General features: G+C 40.0%; 1 protein-coding gene across 5 annotated transcripts in view; it reads right to left on the minus strand.

Moving 5' to 3' along the window:
- The window catches only part of Wdr59 (WD repeat domain 59), a 77,370-nt gene that overhangs the window by 8,930 nt on the left and 51,291 nt on the right, over nucleotides 1-17,149 (minus strand). For all 5 annotated transcript variants that reach the window (XM_071604205.1, XM_027933220.2, XM_071604207.1 and 2 more), the window contains 3 exons: nucleotides 14,582-14,735; nucleotides 4,966-5,099; nucleotides 3,830-3,911 (listed from right to left, as the gene is read on the minus strand). In XM_071604205.1, the coding sequence (XP_071460306.1) occupies nucleotides 3,830-3,911; nucleotides 4,966-5,099; nucleotides 14,582-14,735 (370 nt within the window). The remainder of the gene's footprint in view (nucleotides 1-3,829; nucleotides 3,912-4,965; nucleotides 5,100-14,581; nucleotides 14,736-17,149) is intronic.

The following is a 17,149-nucleotide window of genomic DNA, read 5'->3' on the forward strand; positions in this document are numbered from 1 at the left end:
GTTTGATCCCAACCCTGGGGCGGCAGCGGTGGGGAAGAGTTCATTAAATGAATTTCAGAGAAATGACTGTAATAATTTTAAGGTGTTATCTATTTAACACTAACTCATGAATTTCTGCTTTTTGAGAGTATTCTGGATCATGTTGAAGATCAGTCTTTTACCCAAATAATGTGACTTTTTTTGCTTTCATTATGAAAGTTTTAGTATACCCTCTGAAGCTAAAGAAGAACAGGTTGAGGCTAAATAGACCTGGCTTTCTTTTTGTTGACACTAAATCTGAGGAAGACCTCCAATCCTGATATCTCATGGGGCTCGGAATCATCAGCAGAAACTAGTGTCCACTCAGTGTTTATTAAATCCAAGAAATGTGCTAAACACACTATGTTACAAACAAGCCCCCATCCCCTGATACTTGTATCAAATACTACTTTTAGAGAATTTTTTTCAGTAGTGATACATGACTGCAGCCCACTAATTGGAAAGCATTATTCTAGACTGAAAGAAGCTAAAAAAGGAGAAGATATTAACTTTGAATCAAGGAGTTTATAATCTAAGAAGAAAGAATAGGCAAATAAAAATGCTGAAAAACAGAAACATCAGACGTACAAAATCAAAATTATGTGGCACCAACACACTTGAAAATGACATACAAGTGTTGTGGAAGAGAGAAAACTTGAAGTTTACATTCATGTCTGAAATTAAGGACCCCCTTGAATGGCTGACTTGTTAGGGTGGGAAAGCTTTTCTACCCTGGCTGACAATTTAGCCACTTTGCTTCCTCACTTTAAATTATCATTTCTTCAATAGAAAGAGTGACACTTGCATTCATTTCTGCAGTTTTTGTTAAAACAGTAAACACATCATTTTTAACATGGGCATAAGGAACAATGAAAATTCTTCAGGCTTTCTCACTGATGTCATTCCTCTGTCCCTTTGAATCATACCAAGTCACAAATGATGACAATGATAATTATAAGAATAGCAGCAGTGACTGTACCACACAGTGGACCTTTTCTATCTGCCCATACAGTTATGAGACTTTACAGTTATTACATCATTTAGTTCTCACAGTGGCTTCTGGAGCACTGCTCCATTTTACAGTTGGGGAACTTGAGGTTTGGAGAAATTCGGTGCCTGGCCCAGGAGCACACAAGAATGCTGCAGCCCCAGGTTTGCCTGAAGACACGGTCCTCCCCAAACATTTGGACTGCCTGCTCTATCAGGTCAATTCTGCCTATAAATTATTAAACACTTAAAAACAAAAACAAAAAAAAAAACCCACACCTCTTTAAGAAGTAATTTTTCCTTAGAGGATGTTTTTTTCAGAACATGAACTTGGTCTGCCTTAATACTGCATTCACCAATCTAATCTTCTCACCAACCACTTAAGGAAATTATTCTCAGGCTTCTCATTTTACAAACATCTGAAAGGCCTTAGTGTGAGGTAACTTGCCTAGAGTTCCTCTGCTAGAAGGAGGTGAACCAGGCCTCCCGTGATAAATCCCACACTGCTTCTTCTAAAAATAAATAGACTTCTATAAATAAAAAAAATTCTTCTATAAAAAAATTTCTCATGCTGACTTCTTGCTGTATACAAAATCTAGGTGTCTGGGGCCTTAGAGAAATAGGGTGTGATGGTGCACACCTGTAATCCCAGCAGCTCAGGAGGCTGAGGTAGGAGGATTCCAAGTTCGAGGCCAACCTTGGTAACTTTGAGACCCTGTCTCAAAATAAAAATAAAAAGGTCTGGGGATATGGCTCAGTAGTAGAAGAGCACCCCTGGGTTCAATCCCCAGTACAAAACAAACAAACAAACAAAAAAAGAATTCATGACTACATTTCTCTTATAAGGGTTTCAGGCAAAAACTTGACAGTATTTATTAGAAAATAAATGGAAATCTTAGGGATTTTTTTTTTTAAATCAGATAAAAGCCAAGGAAAAGTCTGGTGTTGATTTGTTAGGAGGATTACAAGAAAAATACCAAGCTAATAGGACAGTCTCTAATAATTTCCATTGTTCAATCTAATCCTCAGACTAAAGAATAAGGATGCAAGAGAGACAGAAAGTAGATTAGTGTTTGACTAGGGCTGGGGACAAGACAGGATTGAGAGGTGACAGCTCAGGGCATGGGGTTTCCTTTTGGGATAATGAAAATTTTCTAAAACTGCTTGCGGTGATGGTTGCACAACTTTGAATACACTGAAAACCACCGAATGGTAGGTTTTAACTGGGTAAATTGCATGTTATGTGGACTATATTATAATACAGCTGTTTAAAAAACAATATAGACACTGTGCATGGTGGTGCACGCCTGTATCCCAGTAACTCAGGAGGCTGAGGCAAGAGGATTGCAAGTTTGAGACCAGTCTCAGCAACTTAGTGAGACCCTGTGTTAAAATAAAAAGTAAAAAGTACTGGGGATGTAGTTCAGTGTTAAAGAGCCCCTGGGTTCAATCTCCAACATCCACCTACCCCCAGGCAAAAACAAACAACAATAACAACATGTATATATATATATATATATATATATATATATATATATATATACACACACACACACACACACACATATATACACATACACACACACACACACATATATACACATACACATATATGCTTTGTGTGTGTGTGTGTGTGTGTGTGTGTGTATGGAGCAGCTTGCTTTAGTATACTGATGTGTTCCAGAAAGATGAAGGAAATTTAAATTTTTTTAAAGATTAAATCATTTTTTAAAACTCAACATCTATACCTAAAGGAATGCTTTGGTAAACTTTTATGAATGAAGCTTTTTCCCCCTAGTGCTGGGGTTTGACTCCAAGCCCTCATGCATGCTAGGCCAGTGCTCTACCACTCAGCTACTTGGGAAACTAAGGCAGGAGGATCACAAGTTTGAGGCTAGCTTGTGCAACTGAGCAAGACCCTCTCCCAAAATAATATTAAAAAGGGCTGGAGATGCAGTTCAGTATGCAAGGGTTCAATCGCCAAAACCAAAAGAGAAAAAGAAAAACAAAGAGGGAAAAGAAATAAGAATTGAAAGTGCAAATGGCAAAAATTACATACTCAAACTAAGTATGCAATGATTACTGTGGTACTGGAAGAGAAAAGAGATGTAGTTTAAAGAAAGAAAATCAGACTGGCCAAGGCAGGAGGATCCTAAATTCAAGACCAAAATGGGCAACTCAACAGGCAACTTGGCAAGATCCTCTCTCAAAAAATAAAAAGGGCTGGGGATGTAGCTCAGTGGTAGAGTACCTCTGGATTCAATCCCAGTATCCAAAAAAAAAAAAAAAAATCAGTAAATTCTTTAGGATTTTTTCAACTACTCATTGGTAAGAATGATGACTATAGTCAATGATCTGGGGTTTTCTGATCTGAGACTGGACTCAAACTTGCAATCCTCTTGCCTCAGCCTCCTGAGTTACTAGGATTACAGGTGTGCACCACCAAGCACAGTGTCTATATTGTTTTTTAAACAGCTGTATTATAATGTGGTCCACATAACATGCAATTTACCCAGTTAAAACCTACCATTCGGTGGTTTTCAGTGTATTCAAAGTTGTGCAACCATCACCACAAGCAGTTTGAGAAAATTTTCATTACCCTAAAAGGAAACCCCATGCCCTCAGCTGTCACCTCTCAATCCCTTCTTGTCCCCAGCCCCTAGTCAATGATCTGGGGATTTTGCTATAGATTAGCAAGGACAACAAAACAAAACAAAAAAATTGCAAAACAGGAGGCAAAAATGTTGCTAACCCATGACTATCAAGTGACAACAACTTGGTCATAAAGGGAAATCCCAAGCTGCACCAACAGGGAGGCATGTACCTGGACAAGATCCTTTCTTCCAACAAGCATGGCTGAAGCAGCGTTCTTCTGACATGTTTCCTGAATATCATTCACATTCAATCTGAAATTTTTAAAAAAGAATAAAAAAGTGTCCTTCAGTCTAAGTTCCTAAGTCAATTCCTTCTGGTTTAACAGCCTAGCAACTGCCTCTTTGCTGTTCACTCAAAATGTTTTTCACTGTGTTGGCCTCAAGCTGCCTGCTATCTGACACGAGGATTAATGAGAGCTGATGTTAAGAGGGCTATGGGTTCCAGGGAAGGTGAATTCCTCACTGTTTTGAGTCAGGACAGGAAGCCAAAGTCAAATGCTAATTTGCCAACCAGTTTTTATGTGAAGTTTCCAAGATTTAAAGGATTTAAATATATGCAACACTGTGAACCAACAAAGAGCCTTGGGCTGTTAAAATAATACAAAATAAACACTTCTTGTTATGTGTTCAAGTTCAGGAAGAAGCAGGAGAACCACAGGCTAGCAAACATGCTGGTCACTCACCTCCCACTCCCCTTCAACCAAGGCGGTGCCTTTGATTTGTTTTATATATTGGATATGAGAGCCAATTCTAAGATTCCTGTCCACTGCCATACATATCCTCCCTATGAAAGTGAATGGCACCAGTGAATATTGATGGGATGTTGCTCCTGTGATTACATTATTAAGCACTGGACTTTGAGTTTGTCAAAAGGCAGACTATCCTGGGTAGGCCTTACTTAATCATCTGGGCCCTTAGAAGGGTCTATGAGCCACTGTTATTGGTCTGAAGAAGATGAAATTCATATAAGCATTCTATAGCTGCAAGGATCTGAATTCTGTTAACAACTGAATAAGCTTAGAATAGGACCCAAGGCTTAGGAAGAGAACACCACCTAGCCAGTGTAATGATTTCAGCCATGTGAGACCCTGGGCGAGGGTCCAGTGAAGCTATGTACAGACGGATACTGCAAGGTATGCTGTCTGAAGCTGCTAAGTCTGTAGTAATTTGTTACAAAACAAGAGAAAGCTAACACACTGAACTTCTACTAAAACTGCTTTTGAAGAAAAGCTTGCAACACTTACAAAAAAGGTTTTTGGATCCTGACTAAGCAATAAGGGCAGCTCACCTGAACTCTTGAACTTACATGTACAGTTCTCCCAGTGATTTATGAACAGGAAGGAGGCATGAAACATCCTGGATGATGACTTTCCCGGCAGCCTTGATGGGTCGATTGCCAGAGTCTGATCCCTCACGCTTACTTTTCCACCTCCTTGATTTCTGGGGGAGACGACAAGATAGAACTAATGAGGACTTTGAACAGTGGAAACCTAGAGTTGCAGAGCATATCATATTTGGGTCATTGGTAATTTGCAGAAACTTTAAATTATATCATGCCCACAATTACATGAATCAGCATCTGTAGGAAATAAAAGGATGACAAAGGGACTGACCTCGTGATCCAAAATCCTAACAGGAAAATAGGCACCAAATGCAGGACTATTTACATTCTGCAGGTGCTCAAAACCAGATACCAGGAAGCCAGAATTAATTAATTAATTAAGACAGCAGGTAAATAAGTTAGTAAAGGCCCCCAAAATGTGGGAGAAGAACAAATTTTAAGATTGTTAAAGTACTAGGTTCAAAGTTCTTGCCTGAAACTAATCAAAGGTGTAGGGGTGTGTGTGTGTGTGTGTGTGTGTTTCTTCTTCTCAGGTTCAACAGGGTTTGTTGAAATTTTAATTTAAGAAATTTTTTTAAAAAGAAATTTTAATTTAGACATATCAGTGCAGATTCTGCAAACCTTAATCTATGAAGGAAGACAGAAATTTGGCAGCTCAGGAATTTTTCTAGCAACTTAAATAATTTCTAAAAGTGATCATTTTAGGAAGCCAAAAATGAGTCAGGGGATTATATAATGGACATGAGAAATCATGAGCAAGGGTCCCAATTCCCCAGAGCCATTCCTGTGTGTGTGAAATGGGAAATGTCCTGGAAATCCAGAATTATTAGAGTGCAGCTCCATCTGGTATCTTCAAAATGACAACCAGCCACAGGAGCAGTAATCTATTTTATTTCCAGAAGTTCAAAAGAGATCACCAAAGTGGTTCAAAACTAAGGAATGGAGAGACATACTTATTAACAAAGAAGGGGAAAGGAACAAAGAATAGGGCCTGACATTTGGATTTAGAAAACCACAATTAACTGGTCTTATTACCACATGTACTGGTTCAATATGACCCTGGGCAAGTGAATTATCTACTGTGGATTTAGTCTCATGCATTTACTCTTTGCTCTCTGATAACTTGAGGCCAGTGATGGACTCTGCTGTCAATCTCATGAGGTCAATAAGGATACAATGTAAAGATATGGGTGCAAACCAAAAAATGCAACCTAAAAATATATAATTAATATGAATATATAAACTCAGGAATCTAAATTAGATCATTATTTGATTACTCACAAATTCATTCTTTGCAAGTGATTTTTTGGCCGGGGCCAGGGTGGGGGGGGGGGTGGTACTGGGGATTAAACTAAGGGGTGCTTACCCACTGAGCCACATCCCCAGCCCTATTTTGTATTTTATTTAGAGACAGGGTCTCACTAAGTTAGTGCCTCACTGTTGCTGAGGCTGGCTGTGAACTGGCGATCCTCCTGTCCCAAGCCTCCCAAGCCGCTGGGATTATAGGCATGCGCCACCATGCCTGGCTGCAAGTGATTTTTATACAATCACTTATTCATGAATTAGTCTTGGATTAAATCCAGGAATTCTGACCACTGATGTCCCATCTAATCCAAAGGTGCCAAGTGCATATAACTTCCTAAAGGATTAATACATGTCTTGGAACATATTAAATGCAGGACACCTGGACTTAGTTTCAGGTGGGCACACCATAATGTAGTGCATATGCTTCACTATCAGATTGGAACCTTAACCCATCTGAGTTTAAGAAACTCTGTTACTATTTACTACTTAACAAGTCATTATTCTTCAACACAAGGGGATGCCCAATCTATTCTGTTGGGTAGCCCTTCATCTCTTCATGCCCTGGTTCTTTCCAAAAGAAGGATTATGGGCATACTCACAAACATACTATCCTTTTAGCTACAAACATCCTGACTTGGAAGCAAGTGAAGGACGGACATGTTGAAGAGTAAACAATCTGTCATGGGAGCAGGCAGTGTTAACTGACGTAAGATGGACATAGTTATGTGCACTCAATACTATGCACAACTTGCTGTAGGGACGGTAATTTCATGTACATGTACCCTGCAGTGACAGTGAACAGTACAAGGTGCTTCACTAGCTGGGAACAACATACCCACAGGTCCCACACAACTGACCATCTCAAATAAGACTTAGGGTACTGGATTAAGAAAAAACCTTATGCTAAAAAGATTCCACCTGGAATGGAATATGATCCATCTAATTTGGTCTTCCGAGTTGTTGGAAGGCTTCTAAAATACTGTTGCAGGAAGTCACTCTGGCTCCTTATTATAAAGAGAAAATGAGAAGCACTTGAGCAATCGAGCAACTCAGGATAGTTCATTTAACGACAAAGCTTAAATAAATGGAGGCCTCGAGAAGGATCGGGCCTACTAGCTTTTAGAACACACTGAAAATAACCACAATTTCCTGGTTTTTAAAGCAAACAACAACAACAAAAGCACATTATTAATCATATGAGGGCTCATGTGCCAAAAGTGGTTCATTTGCAAGTAGATTAGTTCATTTAGAAACTGACAATGAAACAAGTCCAAGAGTACAAATGTTTGGCTTAGGATTTAAAGTCTTGTCTGTTGTTATTACCATCATGTTAATCCCCACTGGTGGCCTGCTCGCTCTGGGCTGGGCACCTCACTGCAACTCCATGATATAGTGAGGATGTGGGGCTTATTCAAGGTCATGATCATCTAGCCGAGATTTCAACAGGCCTGTCATTCTTGTTAACTTTTTCCCTCTTCACTGTAGATGATTTTAAATTAACCAGGAAAAAAAATTTAAGACCTGGCTAAGCTACCTGTTAATATGTAAACAGTTTGGTCCACTTTTAAATGAATCCATTTCTGCGTGTAAGAAGATTCACATTTGAGCCTCGTGACGCCTGCATCCACATCATCCTTCCACATCGATCCTTCTTCAGTCACTTCTCCTGAGCATCATGACTGCATCCAGCTAAGTCAGAGTAGTCAGCCTGCTGCAGCTCCTGCAGCCACACAGCTTTCAATGGGGCAAGCCAGACTCAGAACATGACACTGTTACTTCAGGCTGGATTTCAGTGTCTGTACCTTCACATCTCCTTTCGTGGATTTGTTAAGACTGAAGAAAACTTGGGAGTTCAAAGAAATGTCTTAGGACTGTTCCCCAATTTGCAGTCTTGTATTACAAGATCAGTAGAAATACACTAATGTGAGTCATCAATAAATACTTGATGAAAATATAGGCAGCGGTCTTTGACAATTTTTTGTAACTATTCTTATTGAATTATGGAAATCATGGTCTGTGTTTCCTGGGACATCTGGAGACACCAGCCTTCGAGGAGTTCAACTTTGATCTGTACTGGATGAAGAGGAGGTCTTCACAGAACTTCACTCAGCTGCCTCTCAGCCTTCAACAGGAGGAGTTCCCCAAAATGAGATCCTCCTAATTCCTGCTACCAGGAATCAAGCTGTCAAAGCAATTATGGAACAGTGCTAGTAGTTTTCTTAATCCAGCAAGGAATGACTACAAAACATTGTCAAAAATCCTTAAAAGGCTACAAAATAGTGTTGGTATTGTGTATTTTTAAATTTGTTGACTAAGAGTTTTAAATATGACATATTTTCCTTTCAGCCTACAAGGGTCACTCAGCAACCATGTCTAATGGCCAGTTATTCTGGAGATTTAAATTCAAGATTGCCTAAATGACGATATGCTATATCTCAAATGAGATGTTAATTGGGGCCTTGGGTCCTGGTTGCTCCCTAACAAGAAGATGGACAATTTTTCAGGGTGTTTCTTCCAGGGCCTAAGCAATAAAAAGCATTCCTGCTCCACTCACATTTTCCCTAAGAATGCTTTACTCCTTAACATCTTACGGGACATTTTAAGAGGCTCTTGACTTAGCAACTGTCAGGTAACAACACATGGATTTCTCCCAGGATTCTTTGGTTTCAGATAACAAAGGCTAAGATGTGGTTACTCTGTCTGGGGTAAGGAAGGGCACTGTGGTGTAAAAGCTCCTGCCCCTCCTGCATTGCTCCAATCTCACTCTGATGGGCTTTAGTGTGGAGACTTCTCTTTGAGGTAGAATTGGTACCTCTGGGAGAAAAGGATTGTGCATTTCTCTTAGGTCTTTTCAATGATCCACCATTACAAAATGCCCTTCCCCACAGATTTCATGAGAAGGGACTGAGGGAAGAGAGACAAAGCAAGACAGACAAAATATTACGTGATGAGCTCCAGGATGTCCCTCTGAACATCCCAGGAAGGTGTTCATGGATTACAGCAAAGAGGACAGAAAAGAAGGGTGGGGGGGAAGGAGGCACTGGTGCAAATAGCACTGAATGACAACCAATAGCCAGCTCGCGACTGTACCACCAGTGTTACTGCTACAATTGGAGGCAACATCAATGCCAGAAAATGGGTTAAATGTAAAAACAGCCCAAGAATAAGCCACCAACTGCTTCGCAGCAACCCCATCAACAATAAATAATCAGCAGAGTGGGCAGTGAGTCAAAATGAGTTCCTATTTAAAGAGCAGCAGAAACGAGGACTTCTGGAAAATCAGTGGAAATTCAGCAGTTGGGTTGGCTGGAATCAGCTTTTTGAGGAAAGGTGGCCATATTGGTGGCTCCACCTGCAAGTTGTTGGCAGCAGAGGTTGGTACCTGCTAATCCAGCTCCTGATTTCAATAGGTGTTTATGAAAAGGCTAAAGGACTGTCCTCTAAACATTCTTTTCACCAAACAAAATTTACACAGAGCCTCAAGGTTGCCTTGAGGTCACCTTGGCACTACTGAAACATGAAGGGAATGGGTGAGGAAGACAGAAGAGGGGAGATGGCCAATAGGATGAGTCAGAAAGGAAGAAGGGGAGGGCACATCTGCAGCAGAGGTTTTAATGTTAATGTAAAATACTGAGGCTAAGGGGAAAATTTGTTCCAGATAATTCCTGAAGGATAAAACTAGCTTATGTATCCTGCCAATGAAGCAGGTGGGAAACTTTCCCTCTCAGAACCAGACTGAGACTATGAAAATAGAGACTAAATGGCAGAAGCCTCTTATATCTTCCTCTGCTCCCCGCATGCCAAAGGTAGGCTTTTGAAAGCTCCATTGAATTAGACAAAAGCTCCAAGTGAAATCAGGGGAGCTAAAGTCATTTAATCAGGGTTCCTCCCAAGAACCCAGTATTGCTTCATTTGCAAAGGACTCCAGTCGTGACCTGTAATGGTGTTCAGCCATTTGAAACTCTGAACTGAACAAGGAGGCAGTCCTCGGTGCCTGACTCCCCAGAGTGAAGGGCTCACTTCTGCTGGTCCCGAAAACCAGCCAGCCTGTCATTTCAGGTTCCTCAAAGCCAGGCAGGTGGCATTTTATTCTTGGGCCTTTGGGTAGAGACAGGATTAGTTAAGGAGAGCATTTGCACAGCGCACAGTACCGGGAAGTCGTTAATTGCTTGTATGGACCAACGTCGCCGGGCAGAGCGAGGAGACATCTGTGCGTGAAAACGTTACACCCAGGAGGAGGGAAGAAAAACACCAAGAAAATTAAAAGGGAAAAATATAGAATAAAATGAAAGCTTCCCACACATCTGATGGATTAAAAGGTATATATACTGCAAAACCGGAATTGGAATGACGAACACTTGTGAACCTCAGCACAGCAGTTTCTGGATTTCCTTGCCTCCCCCCACGCCTTCACCTTCTAAGCCCACCTTCAGTTTCATCCATCTTCAGTCACATTTCAGGCATACCGAGGCTAGTGTCAACTGACAAAGAAACTACGAGAAGGTCCGAGGTAGGAAGGACTAAGGTCATAGTGCCAGGGAGGAACAGGAGAAGATTCTTCCCCTCTGACAGGTGAGAATGAGAACGTGTTCAGAGTATATTCTCATTCCCCAAATGGAAGACATTCTTGAAAACCAATTTGGGGGAGGGTGTGGTTGGGGGGAAGAAGGGAAACGGGTGTCATGACACGGGGACTGCAGGACTATTTTCAGAGCAAGGTCGGGGAGAAGGGAGAGCCCTGGAGAACTAAGGGGAAGGTGGGGAACTAAGCTGAGGAGGAACATTCTTGCTAACAAGAGCATCTGAGCATGGAACTGGGAGAAAACGACACTGATTATGGAGATCTGTAGTTACTCTGCTAACTGAAAGACCTCCCCAGTTATTTACATCAGAGCTATTTTGGTAACATAAACCGAAACAAAGATGAGAGGCTGAGAATTTTTTTTTTTTAATGTCTGTAGGGCAACCTAATATTTACCTTAAGTTCTGGGCCTTCTGATTTATTCTAAGCATGCATGATATTTTATCAGTGATTAATAACTGGTCTACTTGCCAACTTCATTCATGTTAGCATCTCTGTGCTTTCTGAATTCCTATGAAATTTGAGAGGTATTTAGGTCTCTTAACATTTTTAAGTTTTTAGGAGCAATCCTTGGAATTCCATCTGGAGAATACAATCCAACCTAAGTAGGTCAGGTTGAAAACACAAGAGAAGCAAACAGTCGTTTCTAAATGGCTCTATAAATATCTTTTGCAATCTCAAAAACACCCTGTAGCCAGGTGTGGTGGCGCATGTCTGTATCCCAGCAGCTCAGGAGGCTGAGGCAGGAGGATTGAAAGTTCAAAGCCAGCCTCAGCAACTTAGTAAGGCCTTAAGTAACTCATTGAGACTCTGTGTCTAAATAAAATACAAAAAAGGGCTAGGGATGTGGCTCAGTGGTTAAGTGCCCCTGGATTTGCTCCCCAGGCATACAGAGGCTAATGTCAACACAACTCTGACCAAAAAACTACTCTCTCCACCAAAAAAACCCTGTAATTCCTTCATTTCTAGGTCATAAAATTGGCATATTCTTTTTTTTTTTTTTTTTGAGATGGGGGTCTCGCCTTGTTGCTGAGGCTAGTCTTAAACTTTTGGTCCTCCTGTCTCAGCCTCCTAAGTAGCTGGGATAATAGGCATATGCCACCATGCCTGGAACAGGCATATTCTACTCCTTCATTCTCCTTCATTTATTTTATTTTATTTTTTTAGTATCAGGGATTGAACTTAGGGGCACTCACCCACTGAGCCACATTCCCAGCCCTATTTTGTATTTTATTTAGAGATGACAGGGTCTCACTGAGTTGTTTAGCACCTCACTTTTGCTGGAAGTGGCTTTGAACTCGCAATCCTGCCTCAGCCTCCTGAGCAGCTGGGATTACAGGTGTGTGCCACCACACCCGGCCATTCTCCTTCATTTAAAACTCTTGTGGTAGAGATCTAAAAGGGAATAAAGGTATGAAGGAGAAAAAAATGGGGCACCAAAATATGTGGTAAACTGAAAAGTTTCCAGGACAAAACAATAAAGTGATACTATTTGACAGGTGAAACTAGACTCCTGCGGACTAGAAAATGACCCTCAAGATGCATGGGCCTCTGGTAGGAAGACAAAGCCGCCTGTGTAGGACATTGTGGAGTATTCCACTGCTTTAATTCCCCCTCTGCCCTATTTAAATAGGACGGACATAAACAAGCTTCAAGGAAGGTAAGTTTATTTCAAATTCATCACAAAATAATGACTTACTCATTCTTGCCTTCTTAAGCTAATACGTTGAACCACACAAAACTATTCTTTAGATCCAAAATGATCAAATATCAGCAATTTCAAATAATTTACCCTAGTAATGATTACACATCATCCATTAAAATGTGTTTCCCCTCCCCAGGGCCTCTGAGGGTCTTAAGATGTTCTATTACATGCTTAAGATCTGTGAACTTTTCTATATAATATTTTATACATCAGAATAAAAATTTCCTGTGAGATTATAATCATAGCAACCTCCCATTTTAAATGGTCACTACTTAAAATAAAACTTAAATACCACTAACTATGTCAGACAAAGGTACTATAATGGCCCATCTTCTGTGGAGAAGCTGCACACCAAACTGAAATATCACGTTCCATCCTCTATCCCCAGCAGATACTATCTGCTAGTTTGCAGATGCTTTGGTCCCTCTTTATGATAGTGGTGGAGTAAAAAGGGCCAGAGCATTGTAAACAGTAATGTAGGCTTTACCACTACTTCTGCAGGAGGAGAGGTCCCATCTGGGAACAGAGTTACCTTGACTACACACAGGCTTTCCACACTATCACAAAGTCAAAAGCACTAGTCACTCTACTCTGCCCAATCCCAACCCAAGCATGGTAACACATGGCATAAACTGAGAGGAATTCAGAATCGCCCTGGCCCTGATGTCAAAAAAATTCTCACCTAAGGACTGGCAGGTATAGCTCAGTGGGAGAGTGCTTGCTTTGCATGTAGGAGGCTGGTTTGATCCCTAGCACTACAAAAATAAATAGGAGTCACATATATTTAACCATGAGTTTATATGGCTTGTATGGCAATAAAATGTCTAGTTCTAAGCAATTTATCAAATCATCTATCCAATTACATGCTAACTTGTAGAAAAAGAGCTAAGAATTTTTAATGTAAAGAGCTGGGGGAAGACATAGTTTGGAAGATGTTCCAGGGAAGTCTGTGCCAGCCAGGAGCTGTGTGGAAGGGGACTGTAGAAAGCTGGACAGGAGGCAATAGAAAGTCATTTTCCCTATTTAACTGAGTGGTTTACCTAGGACTGGTCAGATCAGTTGCTGCCATTTGTTTCAGTCACAAGTAACCCTGAGACTAATTAAAGGCAGAGCTGGCCAGGCTAGCAGTACAAGACAACGGTGGACAGTATCCTGCAACTGGAGTGAAGGCACTTCTAATACCTGATAGAAATTCATTTTTTTTAATATTTAAAATCATTAAATTTTTTAAAAAAGCAAATTTTAGTTAGAGACGATTCACTATTTCTCATTTAGTGGGGGAAAACAACAAAGAATTCCTAAGCGCTGAGTTTATGCAGTAGCTCAGTGATAACTCTTTACCACATCATGTCATCAGCTAAAGCCTGTCATGCCAGATTCTCAATCTGACAACCCAAAAGAGTTCTTTTAATCAATTATTCCAAAGCTCTGCCACCATTCTCTCCACTGTTGTGACCCAAGATTCTTGCCAGCACAAGAAGAACTGCTTTCAGGACAGTGAGTTCCTTAAGAACTCCAGAACATAAGGATAAGATCAGGTGGATTTTGTATAAACCAATGTATTCCATTGGGAACTTAAATGTATTTTTAGCAGAAGAAGCTTTTAGAGATGAACTTTAAAACTCTCACAACTGTGAAATTCCCACTATGTCAGATTCCAAGCCTTCAGAACATCCCTTAATCTGTTGACAAACATCAGAATACCAACAAAGACCGAAGGCTTAATTATTCTAACTGAAATAATGGGGATCAACTCAATGAATGGGGAATCCAAGGACTGGGTTAAATAGGGAGTGAAGAACACGGACTGTAAGTACACTGACCCCTCCCTCCAACTTACAGTCAACGAAAAGGAGCAAAGCAATGGCCTTTGAACAAACTATGAGAGTGAGAGCTATAAAGGGACTATTAACTTGGCTGCGGTGGGCAGGCAAACAGTACAATCCAGGAGAAGGGGAAGAAACAAAGGCCATGGCTCTGGCACTTACCCGCTCCTTGTAGTAGAAGGAGCTGATGGAAACCTGCTCTTTCTCGCTGCGTGTGGGGCTCCCGCTATATAAGCGAAGGTTCCCAGGGGCCTCTGTGCGAATCTTCATTGGTGCGATCAAACCAGTATGATAAGCAGACAAGGCGGAGAGAGATCTGCAGTTGACAATGAGAATTATCTACATTGGCTGTTTTTTTCCCCCCCATATCTGTAAGTAGTGCTATGCACAGCACTTGCTGAAACCAAGAGGAAAAGACATGGGAAGAAAAAGGAAAATTCCAAAAAAAAAAAAGAACCAAGCAAAACTTTTAGAGCTGAAAATGCTTTATCTGCACAAGCACAGGATACTCCAATGTTTGTATACACAAAAAAAGCTTTAAATAACTAGAACTAATTGGTAAATTTAGATTCAAGATCAATTTATTAAAAATATACTGTATTTCCATATATTAGAAACATCTAAAAAATAAACAATTTTTAAAATTTTACTTACAATAGCATCAAAATACAACAAATACCTAGGAACAAACCTAGTTTTTAAAAAATGTGCATTAGAAATGTGAAGCATCAGGCAACACAATACCAGACCTTAAACTACAGAGCAATAGTAACAAAAATGGCATGGTACTGGCACCAAAACAGACATGAAGACCAATGGTACAGAATACAGAACACAGAGACAAACCCACATAAATATGGTTATCTCATACTAGACAAAGGTGTCGAAAACATACATTAAAGAAAAGATAGCCTCTTCAACAAACTGAAAATCCATATGCAGCAAAATGAAATTAAACTTCTATGTCTCACCTTGCACAAAACTCAACTCAAAGTGGATCAAGGACCTAGGAATTAGACTAGAAACCCTGCACCTAACAGAAGAAAAAATAGGCCCAAATCTTCATCATGTCAGATTAGGCCCCGACTTCCTTAACAAGACTCCTAAAGCACAAGAAGTAAAATTAAGAATCAATAAATGGGATGGATTCAAACTAAAAAGCTTATTTCCAGCAAAAGAAACAATCAATGATGTGAAAATCAGTGATGTGAAAAGACAGCCTACAGAGTGGGAGAACACCTTTACCACACACACATCAGACAGAGCACTAATCTCCAGGATATATAAAGAACTCAGAAGACTTAATACCAAAAATCAAACAATCCAATCAATAAGTAGGCTAAGGAACTGAACAGACACTCTCAGAAGAAAATACACAAGTGATCAACAAATATATGAAAAAGCGTTCAATATCTTTAGTAATTAGAGAAATGCAAATAAAAACTACTCTAAGATTTCATCTCACCCCAGTGAAAATGTCAGTTATCAAGAATACAAGCAATAATAAGTGTTGGTGAGAATGTGGGGAAAAAGGGACACTCATACATTGCTGGTGGGACTGCAAAATGGTGCAACCATTTCAGAAAGCAGTGTGGGGAGATTCCTCAGAAAACTTTGAATCCAACTTCCATTTGACCCAGCTATCCCACTCCTTGGTCTATACCCAAAGGACTTAAAATCAGCATACTACAGGGACACAGCCACACCAATGTTTATAGCAGCTGAATTCACAATAGCTAAACTGTGGAACCAACCTAGATGCCCATCAATAGATGAATGGATAAAGAAACTGAGGTATATATACACAATGGAATATTATTCATCATTAAAAGAGAATAAAATCATGGCATGTGCAGGTAAATGGATGGAGTTGGAGAATATCATGCTAAACGAAGTAAGCCAATCCCAGAAAACTAAAGGTCGAATGTTTTCTCTGATTAATGGATGCTGATCTATAATTGAGGGAGGGGGGCTTGGGAAGAATGGAGGAACTTTGGATTGGGTAAAGGGGAGGGTGAGGATGGATTATGAGGGTAGGAAAGATGGTGGAATGAGATGGACATCATTATCCTAGGTACATGTATGACTACACGAATGGTACATCTCTACACCGTGAACAATCAGAGAATTGAAATGGTGTGTTCCATTTGTGTATGATCAATTGAAATGCACTCTGTTGTGATATGCACCTAAGTAGAACAAATAAAAAATAATAATTTTTTAAAAAGATGTCAGTTTTCTCTAAACTCATCTACAGAGTTAATACAACCTCAATCAAAATATAAGCAAGGTTCTGTTTTGTATCAATACCAATTCAACAAAGAAAGCTTTACACAGATAGTGCCAGAACAACCACTTCTCTCTACTGAACAAAATAAACTTTGACCCTTACCCATCATCCACACAAAAAAAATGAGAGATGGATCACAGATATTAAATAAGGAATTTAAAACTGTAAACTTTTCAAAAGAAAACAAGAGAAGGATATTTTTGTGACCTTGGGGTAGGGAAAGATTTTTTTGATGAAACACAAAAATCACTAACAAAGTAAAAAAGTAATAACCTGGGCATCATCGAAATAGAACACTGCTATTCTTTGAAAACCATTAAGGAAGGAGAAAGACAAGCCACAGAGGAGGAAAAAAATCAATAAACACTTCCAGCAAAGGACCTGCAACCAAAATAGACAAGCACCACAAATAAATAAGAAATACAGTCAAGGAAAAAAGT

This window comes from Marmota flaviventris, chromosome 18 (assembly GCF_047511675.1).
Source record: "Marmota flaviventris isolate mMarFla1 chromosome 18, mMarFla1.hap1, whole genome shotgun sequence".
In the NCBI taxonomy this organism is placed as follows: domain Eukaryota; kingdom Metazoa; phylum Chordata; class Mammalia; order Rodentia; family Sciuridae; genus Marmota; species Marmota flaviventris.